We start from the raw sequence: 15268 nt of genomic DNA, 5'->3' as shown, positions 1-15268 counted from the left end.
TGGCAAACTGGGCAGTAGATACCAAACAGGGGCAGATTGGCCATCTGCCAATTTTTTTTGAATATACAGATAAATTGTCCTTACAGCGCATAGGATGGGTTTTTATCGCTTGGCCAATTGGCAAAGACCGGCCTGGTCCCGACATGGGCCAACTGACCCAATCAGAGGTTACACTGGGAGACTGGCTGGGCAACAAGAAGCAGCTGCTGACGGGCACAGAGCTTCACCTGAACTCCGACTGCGATCCGTCCGCGCCGCCGTCTGACAGCATCAGTATTAAATTGAGACAGTTTCATTACCGGTTAAAAACGTCACGTTGTTGCGTGAAATGTTTTGTAGAGGCCAACCGGTAAAGAATTTTTAAGGCCAATACTAACTTAAATATTTGGTTATTTAAAAATCCGATATTACGATATATCAGCCGATATATGTTTAATATAAATATATCTTTTAAATGAAATTCCTTTCTACAAAAACACAATAAAAAAAAGAATCAGTGTTGCCAACAGGGACGTTGTAGCACCCTCTGGTGGACAAACTGTACAACGCCAACACTCATAACATTCATTCCTCAGCATCAGTTATTTTTCATTATAATTGATTCTGATGTATCAATTGACAATTATTATTGCCAATATGATAGATCGTGTAATGACTAATATCGATATATCGGGCCACCGATATATCGATCAGGCTCTAGCTGTAACTGCTTCACATTGGACATGAAAGTAGTATAAAGATTTAACATGACCCATCATGTCTATTACACCTATAAACACACTCAAGCAAACACACACACAGTAGAGCAGAGCAGTGTATGTGCCCCGTAAAGGTTTGATGGGCAAAATTTAAGCCTTCATCTTGTTACCATGGTGGTAATGTGTGAGTGGGTTAGCAGATCACTATGGTCTGATGTTCCAAGCATGTGCTGGTGACAGACAAGAGGTGTTGCTATGGTAACGCTAAGTATAGCTTCAGAGGCTTTTTTTTGTTGTTGCTGTACTATAAACCTTTTTGCATATCTGAAAACATGTCGCTCCTGATTGAAATGATATAAATGGCAAGCCGAAAGCAGCCACTGTACTGTTATTGTTACACTTCCTCTGAGAAAAGCAGGCACAACAGTGGTTTCTGTAACCTGGGGACTGACTAAGGAGAGAAGCAGGGGTTTTGTTTTGTTTAATTTCTTTAGAGTGTAAAATGTTCGAAAATAAATAACATAATGTTCTAAGTAAATACGATGAATAGGTTTGGAAATTTTCCAACTGAAATAATTATGTGTAATTGCAGAGGGAAAATACCCCAAAAAAGGTAACGGAACCAAATTTTGGGTACAGGTACGAGTAAAAATGTGAGAGGTACCAAATAGCCAGTAAGTCGTAGATTTATTGCTCGGGAATTAGTAGTGCAAAGTCGGCAAAAAGTCACTGACCTTCCAGGCCGGATGACTAAGCTTCTGCAAGGGCTATGAAGACACGGAAGGACATGTTGCAACGGTCCAGCTGTTAGCTACAAAGCTAAACGCATGACGATGGCAAGTTGCGCACCGAGTGACCTGTTCTCGAAGAAGAACACGACTTCTGCAGTTTGGTAGCGTTTGGGGTTCCAACCTAATGAGAAGGGAGAGTTGTTTCAGTATTGAAGTAAGTAGTGTTTGGTATTCACTTTATGAACGGTGTAGGCAAAAGCCAAAAGTTTGGGGACGCCGTTGGAGCCTTACGTCATCATTTTTAATCAGTCACGGTAATTCCGCCTAACTCTATTGCAAAGACACCGTAAATCCATGATTGATTAAAAAGCTTCTGGATGGCCTTGAATTCTTACAGGACCTCATTGAAACGGTGCGTACTGCTGCGTATAAATAAAACAAAAATAAGTCTCTACACTGTATTGATCTGGAGATATTTAACATGACACGTAGTTTCGGTGTGTTTCTTGAGAGGACAATGCAACATCTTTCCAAAAGTCAATGAGTCATCATGTTTTTAATACTGACCATAATAATCATGATTAAGATTTTTTTCCATAATCGAGCAGCCCTACGTCAGCAGGTCTCCCTTCCAATTAAGACCATCTGCTGTTCTGTTGACAATAATTAGGCGTGTGAATCTTGGTATCTTACGATTGCATTACAAACTAATTTTTTCAGCCTAATTATAATTAAGCATAAAAGCAAAGTAGTGTGTATGTAAGATTATGGAGTTTTTATTTTTGAAAAGTTATCAACTGATTTCAATAAACACACAAAGCTAAATTGAATGCTTCTTTGCAATGACTGGGTAAAATGTTCTATTTGATCTGTAACTGTGTCTTCAAACTCAAAATGAGTGGTGTGTGCTTATGGCCAGGAACATTTCCGCTAACGCTGATGTAAATATGTAAATACATTGGAGAATGCCTGTGCAGTTTAGTGATCTAAAGTCCTGCTTCCTGTTTGTCTGAGACTGCGACAGGACTAACATTTAGTACTACAACACTGACAGGAGCTACCAGCCTGGCTCCACTGACAGGAATTGCTCACAAGCCGGGTTGAGACTGATAAAGACGTTCGAAGAGAGGACGGCTAATGACGCCAGTGCTCATAACACGGTTCACCGTCCATTTTTATTTTATTTTTTGAATATTCGTTTATCAGAATCATTTATTTGTCATTATAATAATTCTGATGAATGTATATTTTTATACACACATATACTGTGTATATATATATATATATATATATATATATATATATATATATATATATATATATATATATGTGACTTGCTGGGAAGCAGACGGAACAAAGCAAGCACCGGGGTCACGGGTTATAAAGAGCTGTGGCAGCAGCTAGACCCAGCACTGGAGGTCTGATCCCCAACCCCCCACCGACTCTCAGCAAGCTTAATTGCAGCTACAGTCAGTCAACTGGGATCAGACCTTGACGTTGGGTCTGCTGTTTTCTTCAGGTAGCTGCTAGTTAGCTGCTGTAATAGCGCTGCGAACCGGGCTCCAAAGCTGGGGGTTACGCTGGCTATAAGATCCACTCTCTTCACGGCGAACTTGTCTCTCAGCGGTAGGGAGAGACGCAGCGAGGGGGGGAGAAGGCTTGTTACTTTGGTTTGGGGCTGGGAAAAAGCCACGCTCCTTCATTTGAATATAATATATACTTGAAAATAAGAGAGGGAAATAAATTAAATGTGGCATTATAAATAATACCCGACAAATAAATAAATGTGACATTATGAAGTAAAAATATTTAAGAATGCATGAAAGGCATATTTATTTATCTATGTATTTATTTAACATTGAATAAAAAGGCTTTCCATAAACGTTAGGCTAAAGCTAACTCCTTATGGCTATCAGTACACAGCATTTTCCCTCGCCAGTGTACGGTCTTTGGCGGGAAAAACAGGTGTGGCTGCAGATCCACCACTAATAAAAGGATTATGGATTATGCCCTACTGCTTCAAACGGGATTGGTGACCATACATTGTGAGCAGAAAACAGTCCCAATTTCACCAGAGGATTTATAAAGAAGATTTAATGAGTGCATAGATGCTTCTGCTGTTTTCAATCAATTTATTCTAAATATAGCGACATCTTCAGTTCTTCAGAGTTACAACATATGGGGAAGGATTGAAGAGTTATTAGTTACACTGCTCTCATCTCTAATCCACGCTTCCAATCACTGCCTGCCTGGATTTGAACCGTGAGCTTTCGGATCATTGGCAAACGTATCTATCCTCTTTGAACTTTTCTTTGAACTTCCGAAAAATATATGAAGGCCAGTTTCTACACAGAAAATGTAAGTGAAATTGTAACTTCCAGCCTCAAACATCTGTTTGTCCCACATTAACAGCTGAAGAGTGTGTGTGTGTGTGTGTGTGTGTGTGTGTGTGTGTGTGTGTGTGTGTGTGTGTGTGTGTGTGTGTGTGGTCCTGTTTAACCATATCCGTGGGGTCTAAAAACCGGGGCGTTCAGTATACTTTGTGGGGTCCCGACAGCTTTGTGGGGCCAAAATGCTGTATGTCAAAGATGAGGGATGAGTGAAGGTATGTTGTCTCATAATCAGTAATCCACAATTCTCTAACTTAATCACAGGTGGTGTTCTATTTAAACAGAACAGTGTACCATTATGTTCTGTTCTACTTTATTCATTATAATCCAGTGTTTTTAAATTGTAATGATAATCTTCTGTTCTGCTACATTATTATATTCTGTCAGAATAGTGCTGAGTCAAGTGTGTTACATAACACGTCATCCTAAAATCGGGCAGGATAACAAAATCGTGACAGATAAGCGCACATACAGAAGCCAAGGAAAGCAGGCTCTGGTGGTAGCTCGAGCTAAGCCAAAGCCTCGGATAAACAGTAGCCTACAGCTCGCGCATATGCTACATAGTGAGCGCCAAAAAAAACTTCCCAAATCTCCAGAGCACTGAGAGGGATATAACCCCGGGGAAGCATTTATTGTTCATCATAAAGACGTTGTTGGCGTGTGTCGTTGATTTGTTAATTTACCTACCAACAGCTTCCAGCAGAGCAACCAAAACGAGATCATCTCCAGGCGGCCGCGGCGCGCGCATTCCTCTCCGCCTCTCCCCAACGACAGCGCGAGCAGCCAGGCGGCCACCCGCTGGCGCGAGGACGGACGCATACAGCTGCAGGCTGCGGCGCGCGCGTGTGTGGTGGAGAGAGGTAGAGTGAGAAGAGAGAGGAAGTAGTATCGACCTGGGCTGTTATGTTCACGGTGAATTAGAGCAGAAGAGATAGTACATCTGTATTGGCAGACTATTGTGTGTCTCTCTCTCTCTCTCTCTCTCTCTCTCTCTCTCTTTTTTTCTCTCTCTCTCGCGTGCTGCATCCGGCCGGTCCCATCTTCCAGGCTCCATCACTGTGAAAGATCGCCATCTTAACAACAGGCTAGGCTAGACCTTCACTAAATTCACAGTTTGACTGATTGCAAAACAGTATTTTAGACAAATATGTAGCCTAGTGCTCGACAATATTTCATCCTGTGTTATAACAACCACATTTAAAGGGGAGGCTGTATAACCATGGGACTTAAACTTAGATGCCAATTGACAAATATTACAGATATTAAAAAAAGAAGAGAAACCCAATACCATGCAGACCAATATCTATCGCAGTATGGGTGCTTTCACTGATGTGTTTTATGGTCTTTATAGCCCAGGGTGTGCAGTTATCCAGACAGCAAGTCAATATGGCAGCCTGGCACATGGTCACACCAAGCAAATTCACTGCTTTGTGTAACAAACACTCAACAACCAGTGCACTGTAACAAGTTGAAACTCATTACTTTTTTTCAAAAGGTAAATAACACTAATGGCTTGTTCCCACCATGGCTGAAAAACGTATTTGTGTTGCGTTTGACTCTACTGGCGTCATTAGCGCAAGTTTAATCGCAGGATCATTTTTACCTCTCCAGGAAGTAAACAACATGACGTACAGATTTGAAGTAGCCTACAGATTGAGCCGTTTTTTAATTGCAATTGTGGATAAAAAGTATGCCGAAATAATAACACCATGATGCTGATTTGTAAAAAGTCAAACTTTATCAGGTCTGTCCGCAAGATGACAAGCAAACCTTTTTTTCCGATTATTTCCTGGGCTTTTCTGCCTGTAATTTTTAGATAGGACAGTTAGGTGAGAAAAGGGGAAGACATGCAGTAAATTGTCACAGGTCAGATTCAAATCCTGGACCTCTGCATGTGCACCTGCTCTACCACTGAGCCAACCTGGCCACTTGACACGCAAACTTTTACATTTAAACTGCTTGTTTTCTGGATAGAGTCCTGCTGGATCCGGGCTCTGCTAACATTGGAGCTTCTCCATCATGCTCAGAACTTACCAAAGAAAACTATTTTTTTTAACCAGCAGTTGAACTGCAGCAGGGCAGTAAGATACTTTAAAGCTCGTAGCTCCTAATTGCCAATGCCAAAAGTAACCTAAAATAACACACTGCCTGCCTTGTTCCTCAGTAATACCATTTTCCACCCATTGCTATTTACAGAAATGTATCAAATTACATTATTACCCTTGTTGCTGCCACAACAGAAATGATGGATGAAATGAAATGAGTTTGATTCCTAACCTTAAACACTGACAGATTATGTCATTGGTGTGTGTGGGTATGCGTGTGTGTGTGTTTGATAGATTGAGACAAAAGACTGAGAGTCCCAGCCACACTGGATAAAGACATCGGATTAGAGAGCGAGATACAGGCAGACAGACACACACAAAGAAAGGCAGACAAGACAGACAGACACACACACAGTGCGTGGCACTATCTTTGTTGTGACCTGTTATTGACACAATGCATTCCCTAGCCCCTTACCCTGACCTTAACTAAATGCCTAACCTTTAACATCACCCTAACCAAAATCCAAATCAAACCCTTATCCTGAAACCAAGTCTTAACCCTCAAAAAGCACTTTAAAGTTGTGGGGTCCAGAATTTTGTCCCCACAAAGCTGTCAGAACCCCGCAAGTATACTGAAGCTTTTGGACCCCACAAATATAGTCAAACAAGACTAGACACACACACACACACACACACACACACACACACACACAGACAGACAGACAGACAGGAGACAGAGAGATGAGTGGTTCACTACAGAAAGCTTACCCCGGAAATGACCTTCAGACAGGATAATGATCATTGAACTGCCTTTAAACCAGACTGTTGATGTAATGACTGGCATCAATCTGCTTCTAAGCCTCAATGATAATTATAACCTTGTAGTGTTTTGGACAGCTCTAGAACTATTTTATAGATTACAAATGATTAGACTTTAGTTTTTCAAACGACAGTATTGCTGCAGTTTATAGTGTTCATTCCTGCCTTAAAGATTTTATGGCATGCAAATTTCACTTTATGAGGTTTTGTAACATGAATATTTGTTCCCCCAGCCTGCCTATAATCCCCCAGTGGCTAGAAATGGTGATAGGTTTAAACCAAGCACTGGGTATCCTGCTCTACCTATGAGAAAATTATGCTCTGCGGTGCCCTGCTACGTCCTGTTGTGCCTTGTAATGCCGTACAGTGCCCTGCTAGGCCATGAACTACTACAAAGAACTACTACAAACTACTAATTTTTGTGACTGCTATTGCCACTCTTCATTTTAACCCCAACCGGTCACCTACACCGCCTACCAAGAGCCTGGGTCTGTCCGAGGTTTCTGCCTAAAAGGAAGTGTTTGCTTGGCTCATGCATTGGTCGCATTGTTGCTTGCTCTGGAGGGAACTACTAGAACTGTTGGGTCTTTGTAAATTATAGAGTGGTCTAGACCTACTCTATCTGTAAAGTGTCTCGAGATAACTCTTGTTATGAATTGATACTATAAATAAAATTGAACTTAAAAAATGTAATAGAAAATGAAAGCTCTAATGGACCGAGCTGGAAGCTGGCCCCTTATGAGGTCATAAGGTTAATCCCCTTTCTTGGCTTTGCCCACCCATGAGAGAGAGAGAGACATCCTGGCTTTCAAACAAGTTAAGTGGCATTTGGTCAATGCCACACCCCCAGCATCCACTCCCCCCTCTCCTCCTCTAAAGCCACAGACTTAGAAATGGCACATACTAAGGAAAGCTCATTGTGGGACTTGCTCTAGTGGCTGTAATTCTGCACCAAGGCTAAATTTTGAGAGACTGCAGATTTGGTGTTAGGGGACCACTAAGGTCTATATAAAAGAGACTTGAGATACAGTATTAGGGGACCACTAAGGTCTATATAAAAGAGACTTGAGATACAGTATTAGGGGACCACTAAGGTCTATATAAAAGAGACTTGAGATACAGTATTAGGGGACCACTAAGGTCTATATAAAGAGACTTGAGATACAGTATTAGGGGACCACTAAGGTCTATATAAAAGAGACTTGAGATACAGTATTAGGGGACCACTAAGGTCTATGTAAAAAGCATCTAAATAGCACCATGTCATAGGACGTTTAACGTTTCACTGAATGATTTTTTTTATTTCTTTAGTGAAAGGTGACACAAGACACTAAGTGTCATTGTATCTTTTCATTGTGTCCTTTGATCACTTCTGTAAATAATATTCAGTGGCGTATAATTTCTATGGTTCATTTTATACACCGATACTCCGGTTAACTATTTTTAAGTTATTGTAACGTTTTTGAGGATCACTGGGCTGTGTATTTGCACTCAAGGGAGAGTATAAGCCTTTGCATTCACTTGGAACGTCTTATACAGACATTTCTAGTGTTGTACAGTAATATAGTCTATAAAGGCTGTGTGGGCGTATATTAAATTGTAAATGTATATAAATGTAAGTGTGTGTGACACATGTATGACATCAATGCACTGTTATCACATTATGCCACGTTGTGAATTTAATTCAAAGTAAATATAGATGTTGTCATGAACACTGTTGCTCATCTGATAATTTAGTTTGAGTCAAATCAAAGAACAGCTGATGCAGCTGTGCCGCACATCATGTATATATACATAAGATATTTTTTTTTGGCAATTTAGGCCTTTATTTATACAGTACAGCTGAAGACATGAAAGGATAGAAAAAGGGTAAATGACATGTAGCAAAGGGCTGCAGGGCAGATTTAAACCCGCGGCCGTTGCGTCATGGAGTAAACCTCTATATATGGGCACCTGCTCTTCCAACTATCCAGGTGCCGAAGATCTAAAATGTTAAGATGTAGTTCAAGAGTATAAATTTAACATTCTATAATAATGAGTTGTAGTTCTACGATGTTAGGGTGAACTTCTAGAATTTTAAAATGCTGTTCTAGAATGTTAATTACTGTTACAACATAGCTAGAATGTTAAGTTGTAGTTCTACAATGTTATTTGCAGTTCTAAAATCTTAAGGTGCCCCCATACATCGAATTGAATTGAGGTTGCTTTTAAATGACTTCTAGACAAAGATGTATCATGTTTGTTAAACGCTTCTTGCCTCAACTCCTCCCAAATAACTCCTAAACGCTTCTTGCCTCGATTTGGGAATTGGGAAAGGCCTAATAAAACCACACACAGGAGTTATTTGCAGTTCAATACAGTGTATTATACAACCCCATACCCAAACAAACCCCCACAGTTTGAACTAGAGATGATCCGATACCATTTTTTGCTTCCCAATAGCTATTCTGATACCTGAACTTGTGTACCGAGTACTGATCAGCCAAGATGACATTTCACTGCCTTTAGCGTGTACGTAGCTACATGCTACAACACTGCAGTCCTTTCTACCTGGAGCAGATTACCAATCATAGCAGACTGGCTAAGTGTTGCGTAACACTCAACCAAGAGTAGAAAAACCTGTTGGAACCAGAGCATTCAGAACAGTTGGAAATCTGAACGTTTTAGCTCATTGGGGTTTGTCTAAAATATGTTTACCTCATTTTTTTTAGGTTGTGGCAACATTTAACATGAACCTTTGTCATTATAACATTGTAGATGTGACAGAAACTATGAAAAAGCATAATATGTCTACTTTAAATAGAGAGGTGGTGGTGGCATTGGCACCAGGGCCACCACTTTGCGGTGCCACATGGGCGCACCACATTTGGACAATCTGTGCTGTCAGTAAAGGGAAGTAAATATTAGATAGCCTACCCTAGTGCTCGACATGTTCCATTTTTGAGACTCATCTCAAACAATTGCTTAAGGAAAACCAGAACTGCAATCACTTTTAACTTGACCTAATTGCATTATATTTTGTCCTCTTCTATGTATGTATTGTATATTTGTATATTATATCAATATTGTGTATTGCATCGACATATTATGTCATATGTTACATAAAATGTTCTTTTTTTGTTACCTAGGAACTACGGTTCAGATATCCCTTTTAATCAATGAGTCCCAAAGGCAGAAATGTCACATATCAAAATGGCTTTATTGTAATTGTGTTGCATGCGGTGGAACTGAGGACAGAAAAAATCATTACATGCTTTTTGACTAGTAAAATAAAACACAAGGTCACACACACACACACACACACACACACACACACACACACACACACACACACACACACACACACACACACACACAGAGTGTCACACTCAAAGATCACTCAATCGAACCATGGGGCAACTGAATGTACCCCCTGGGTGAAGGGATATAATCAGTTACATAGCCCTTTTCTGATGTACTGTAGATATCATGACATCAAATGCTGTTGTTTTTATGTTTGTTATGAATCTTTGTATAATTTCTTGTGAAAATCGGTAGTTGAATATACATTACACAAGGATGTCATGCATGAATATGGCAAAAGTACTCAGTCTGAGCTATATTACCATCGAAATAAAATGGATAGGAAGGCCATTTCCATTCAAATCAACAAAGCAGAATGGTTAGAGCGGCAGCCATTTATATGTGGACAAATGCCATGGCACTGTATGAGATGAGGTTTTGCAGGAACGGACAAACAAACTGGGGAGTACTAGTGTTACGAGGCAGAGAGCTGGCCGCTAAATGAGTCAAATAAACTAACGCTTTATCCACGCAAAGCACACTGCCATCACCACAAGCGAACGCTTTATTCGGCTTGTTTTCTGTAACAACATGTTAAGGGTAAGGCGGGGTTAGAAGGCTAATATTAGCCAAGAAACAAGTCCTTGTTCGCCATGCTTTCATGCTGCATCGGTTACAGAGAATGAGCTGAACAGCACTCAAACGTCAGCGGTCTGCTGACCCGTTGCCACTGGGTTTAACGTTAGCGGTTCACTGACCCTTTGCCGCTTGGTATAACGTTAGCGGTCCACTGACCCACTGCTACTGACTCTAACTGTCCCTCCTCTTGACTCCCCACATCTCCGAGAACGTCTCCCGTGCTACGTCGGGCGGCTCTCCTTTCAGCGAGCTGTGACGTAGTTCACCATGACAACAACTTCAACCGCCATTTTGTTGTGTACAAATCAAACGACAAAGGCAAACAATTCAATGACCTTTCTATGCTCTGTATTGTGTTTTATTTATATTACTAAACATTTTGTAATCAACATTATCTCCTCTCATTGATCTTCAGTGTAGAAGATACCTAATGATTTACTGCACATTCGTGCACCAATTCTTCTCTTTGTCCAACTCAATTTCCTACAATGTTAAATTGACTTATTTAATGACTGGGTTCAAAACAAACAGTAACGTCACTCAATAGTCAATAGTCAGTAATCTGTGGACTGATCCACTGTCTCCATTGTGGTGCTGGGTGTTTTAGCAGGCTGCTTACTCTCCACACTTGGCTACAGTCAGAGTGCTCTTCACACAATGCAGTTCTAAATTTCAATCTTTTCGGGGAGCGTACATCATTTTTTAACACAGATGGCATCAACCTTGGTCGGTACCCTTGTACTGGCTGGGAACATTCTTTATACTATCTCCACCGCCAATCCGGATGACAAATCAGACTTGTAGCACACCTGGGCTGCATCTCATCGCCCTCAATTGATAGCTCCTCAACTTCTCTGTCGTCGGCTAAACCGGATTTTGTTCTGTTCCTCCTCGGTGAAAGTTGTCTCCAAGCACTTATTTCTGCCCCGAGGAGCAAGCATCAAGAAGGGATCATCAAGAAGCTACAGCCAGAGATACACAAAAGCAGCTTTCGCGGAAGTTGTGAAGTTTAAGAAGTTGCTAAATCTACCCAAAAAGTTGACATGTTCATGTCATCTTCAGAGGAAAGGGCTTCTTATCCCTCTATAACACGTTTCCTTGGTTCCTCTCTACACTCCATGATTTGGAGGGGGGGCAAGCGGAGGAGCCAAGGCGGCAATTTACTTGACATCAGAAGCCCCTATGGACACACCATTGGTCTCTGAATATAACTCTTCTTCACTACCACAGACAGGCTCCTTATAACTCAATAGCTCCACCCACGTGTGTGTGAAGCCGACTCTTCCCAGTGCTGTTTCACCTAGTTCTGATATTCCTGTAGTCATAACGCCTGGGTTTGTCAACCGAAACATGTGCATCCCTCATAAAAATATTAATTTAGTAAACAGAGGAGTCATATGATCGACTGGACAGAGATAGTGGCTTAAGGTGTAGCTCCTGGCCCAAATTTGTCATATATTTGTTTTACATGGTTCCAACTTGGATATTTTACCACTTTGTGCTTGTTAGAGATACTTGAAGCAAAACGTGCCAATAGGGACGCCAGACGCAGAGGCATTGCTGGAGAAACAGAAAAATACCTCGAACCACATTTTTCACAAATTCAATCTCAGATTAAAAAGATGGGGATCGACAAAGACAATAGGCTAACTGCTACCCATAATCAGCTAGCATCTCTAACTGCAAGCCTTTGCTCTATCAGATCTGATGTGAATAACCTGAAAAGAAAAAAAAAACTATGGATTCAGCATGAGTCAAGCTCTTGGCTCGCAATTGCCCTGGTCTGAGTGTCAATCTTGACTGGCAGGATGTACAGATGTTTCATGCAATCCCAACCATCAGCAGCTTCACTACAATTTCATACATAGGACTCACCACCGTGAAAATGCATCACATGAAAATAATTAACAGCCCTTTATGCACTTCCTGCCCAATTAAATGTCTATCTAAAATGTCTGCCTTGATTAATGTTACTGTGCCTGTTACTGTCAATGTTTTGATTATGAATGACCTTTCAGCCTTTCAGCTTTCTAAAGCTTAAAAACGTACTGTGTTTGCTGGACTTACAGCTACTAAGAGGATGATAGCAACTCATTGGAAGCCACCTCATGACTTATCTGTTCGTTTATGGTTCCTGTCTTCTTTGGATGTCCCGTACATGGAACTCTCTATGGCTCGTGTGGGTGGAGCTCCGGGAAAGACTTTGGAGACTCTGACCAGCATTGCTGAGTCCTTTAAGGCAATCCTGTAGCCTTTTCTTTTGTGTGCATGTGTGATTGGTATCTTGTATCTGTCTTTGTGTGTTTCTGTTTGTGTGTCTGTTTCTGCAAGTGTTGTTTTGTCTCCCTCCCGTTTTTCCTTATCTGAGTGTTTGTGGCCCTGCAAAGCGTTCCTTTGTCCCAGTGTGTTGTTTGTAACTGTTCGGGAATGTTAAAACTCCTATATTATGTTTTCTGAATATAAAAAAAATTGATCACAAAAAAGATTTAAGAAAATGTAAGTAAAAGTGTTAACCTTAACTTCCAGCACAAACACACTCTTCAATGTTATTCAATCTTACATCGCAAATGATTTTTTCGACTGTAAACTTTACCAAGATAGGTAAGATTTTGTTTTTGTTTCATGTCATGCGCTGTTTGATAGTCAAAGCCCGCATCATGAGCTGGTCATTTTAATTCAATCTGCTTGTCTTCATCAAATAATATTGCACTCAAAGTTAGGTCTAAATCCTAACAAAGAAAATAAATGACAATTTTCGCAGCTGTAAAAGAGACTGTAAGAAAACAGAGCGCAGATGGAAATAATCCACTCACCAAGTACATGATAATAATATGAAGGAGCAATTATTACATTACAACAGTATGAGTAAGGGTGCAGGCACACAAAATCTTTCAGAACTTATTTCTGCCTACAAACATAACCTTTGATTTATATTTAAGACTGTCCATCAGCTGGTAAATCCAGCACCTCCTTGTTTCCCAGTTAAAAGTGATGCTGAGTGTGAACGTTTTTTTAATCTTATTTTATTGACAAAGTGGAGCTTCTATTATCCCCAATCTCACTAACTCCGACAGTACACATATGGCAGTGTCTTCCAGCCCTCTTAATGTGAGACAGACACTGGAAAACAACAACATGTGTGAAGCGTTTCAAACTGTTTTTTGAAAGTATCACAGCACTGAGATGGCACTTTTTTTGACCAACTCTGGTTTTCTGCCAACCATGGTTGGTGTGTCACGGCCTGAAGGTCCTAACAACCACTTCATGGCTGCTGCTGATGGCATGTGCTTAGTCCTTGTACTCCACGACCTTGTGCATCCTGTTAGACAGGCGGAGGCACTGGTACAGGTTTTTCATTTTAGCTTTCAAATAGGAGGTTCTTATGTCTCTTTAGTTTACTCTGTTAGGTATGGAGTGCCCCAGGGGTCAGCTTTGGGACCATTTTTAATCATGTCAAGTGAGTCTGCGGTCTTATTTAAGTCCCTTCTTAAAACATAATTTTAATCAGAGAGCCTTTCCGGATTACACTTGAGCTTAAACTCCTTGAACTGTCTTATATTCTTTTAAAAAATATATATTTTCTAACCGACACTGTACAAGTTTTAATACACCAAATCGTTGTTTTATAGACCTGGTGTTTTTAGGATTGTTTTTGTGAAGCACTTGGTAACGTAGAGTTTGAAAAGTGCTCTATTAATAAAGATTATTACATTATAGTTATAAATAATTACTTTTTGAGAAAGGGATGTGCTTGATTTGTGACATTCATACAAGAGTGAGTTAGTTAGATGGAAAGTGTACGGACAAAAGAATGCATTGTATTATGTTAACTATGAGTTTTTAAAGACAAACTTGAGCTGTACGTCACTATGCCACACATCATACTGTGGTTTTATTTTTATCCCGACAGGTTGAATCCATACAGGTATCAAAATACTAACGCTAAGCTTCACAAAAGAATGAATCTCTTTTCAATTGTTTTAGGCACACAGAAAACAATAACAATATCCTGCAGCAGTTGTTAATTCATAGTCTTGTGAATGTGTTTCATCAGCCTATGAAGATTTTTCAAGCCAAGCCAAACACTGAAAAACATAAGGAGAGTTGTCTTACCTGCTGTTACAAAGTTAACTGGTTGCGCTGGTATGTAAACCAAAATGATTTTCTGTTTCCATTCCTATGCCACAGTTCTTCTCTGGTCCCTTAGATTATTCCTGTCTTTCCCCTTTATATCCCCCACTCTCTCTCTCTCTCTCTCTCTCTCTCGCTCTTTGTGTGTTACACGCACACATCTCAGTTCCAGCGGGGTGCATATTGAGTGTGTGTGGGCAGCAACCAATCAGAAACCAGCAGCTTAGCGACATTTGCGACACACACATGTTCAACCTCACACTCTCACACTGACACACTTAATAAAGAACGGATACAGACATACACAATATTCTCTCTTGCACACACACACACAGTCGACACAGTAAAGCACATCTGTCATCTGTGACCTTCCTATCAAACCTTTCAAAGGATTAGTGTTTTTTGACGTAGAAACTCAACTTGATAACCTCCCACACAGTGTGATTGTTACTGCATCATTGTAATTTTGTGTGGGATGACGTTGCAGCGTATCAGTCCTTGTGTTCCATGTAAGGAATCAAAAAGCTGTGGTT

General features: G+C 40.5%; 1 protein-coding gene across 7 annotated transcripts in view; it reads right to left on the bottom strand.

Moving 5' to 3' along the window:
* The window catches only part of LOC117954140 (zinc finger CCCH domain-containing protein 13-like), a 33901-nt gene extending 18959 nt beyond the window's left edge, over window positions 1-14942 (bottom strand). For 4 of the 7 annotated variants that reach the window (XM_034887695.1, XM_034887694.1, XM_034887693.1 and 1 more), the window contains exon 1: window positions 4507-4777. In XM_034887695.1, the coding sequence (XP_034743586.1) occupies window positions 4507-4638 (132 nt within the window). In that variant the 5' untranslated portion in view covers window positions 4639-4777. Of the gene's footprint in view, window positions 1-1432; window positions 1611-4502; window positions 4778-14717 lie in introns of those variants that run through there. The other 3 variants (XM_034887699.1, XM_034887697.1, XM_034887698.1) reach the window with 3 other exon arrangements.
* Between the last annotated feature and the right edge of the window lie 326 nt (window positions 14943-15268).

The sequence above is a fragment of the Etheostoma cragini genome, chromosome 12 (assembly GCF_013103735.1).
Source record: "Etheostoma cragini isolate CJK2018 chromosome 12, CSU_Ecrag_1.0, whole genome shotgun sequence".
Lineage (NCBI taxonomy): Eukaryota > Metazoa > Chordata > Actinopteri > Perciformes > Percidae > Etheostoma > Etheostoma cragini.
This window is presented reverse-complemented; position numbering and strand designations above follow the sequence as displayed.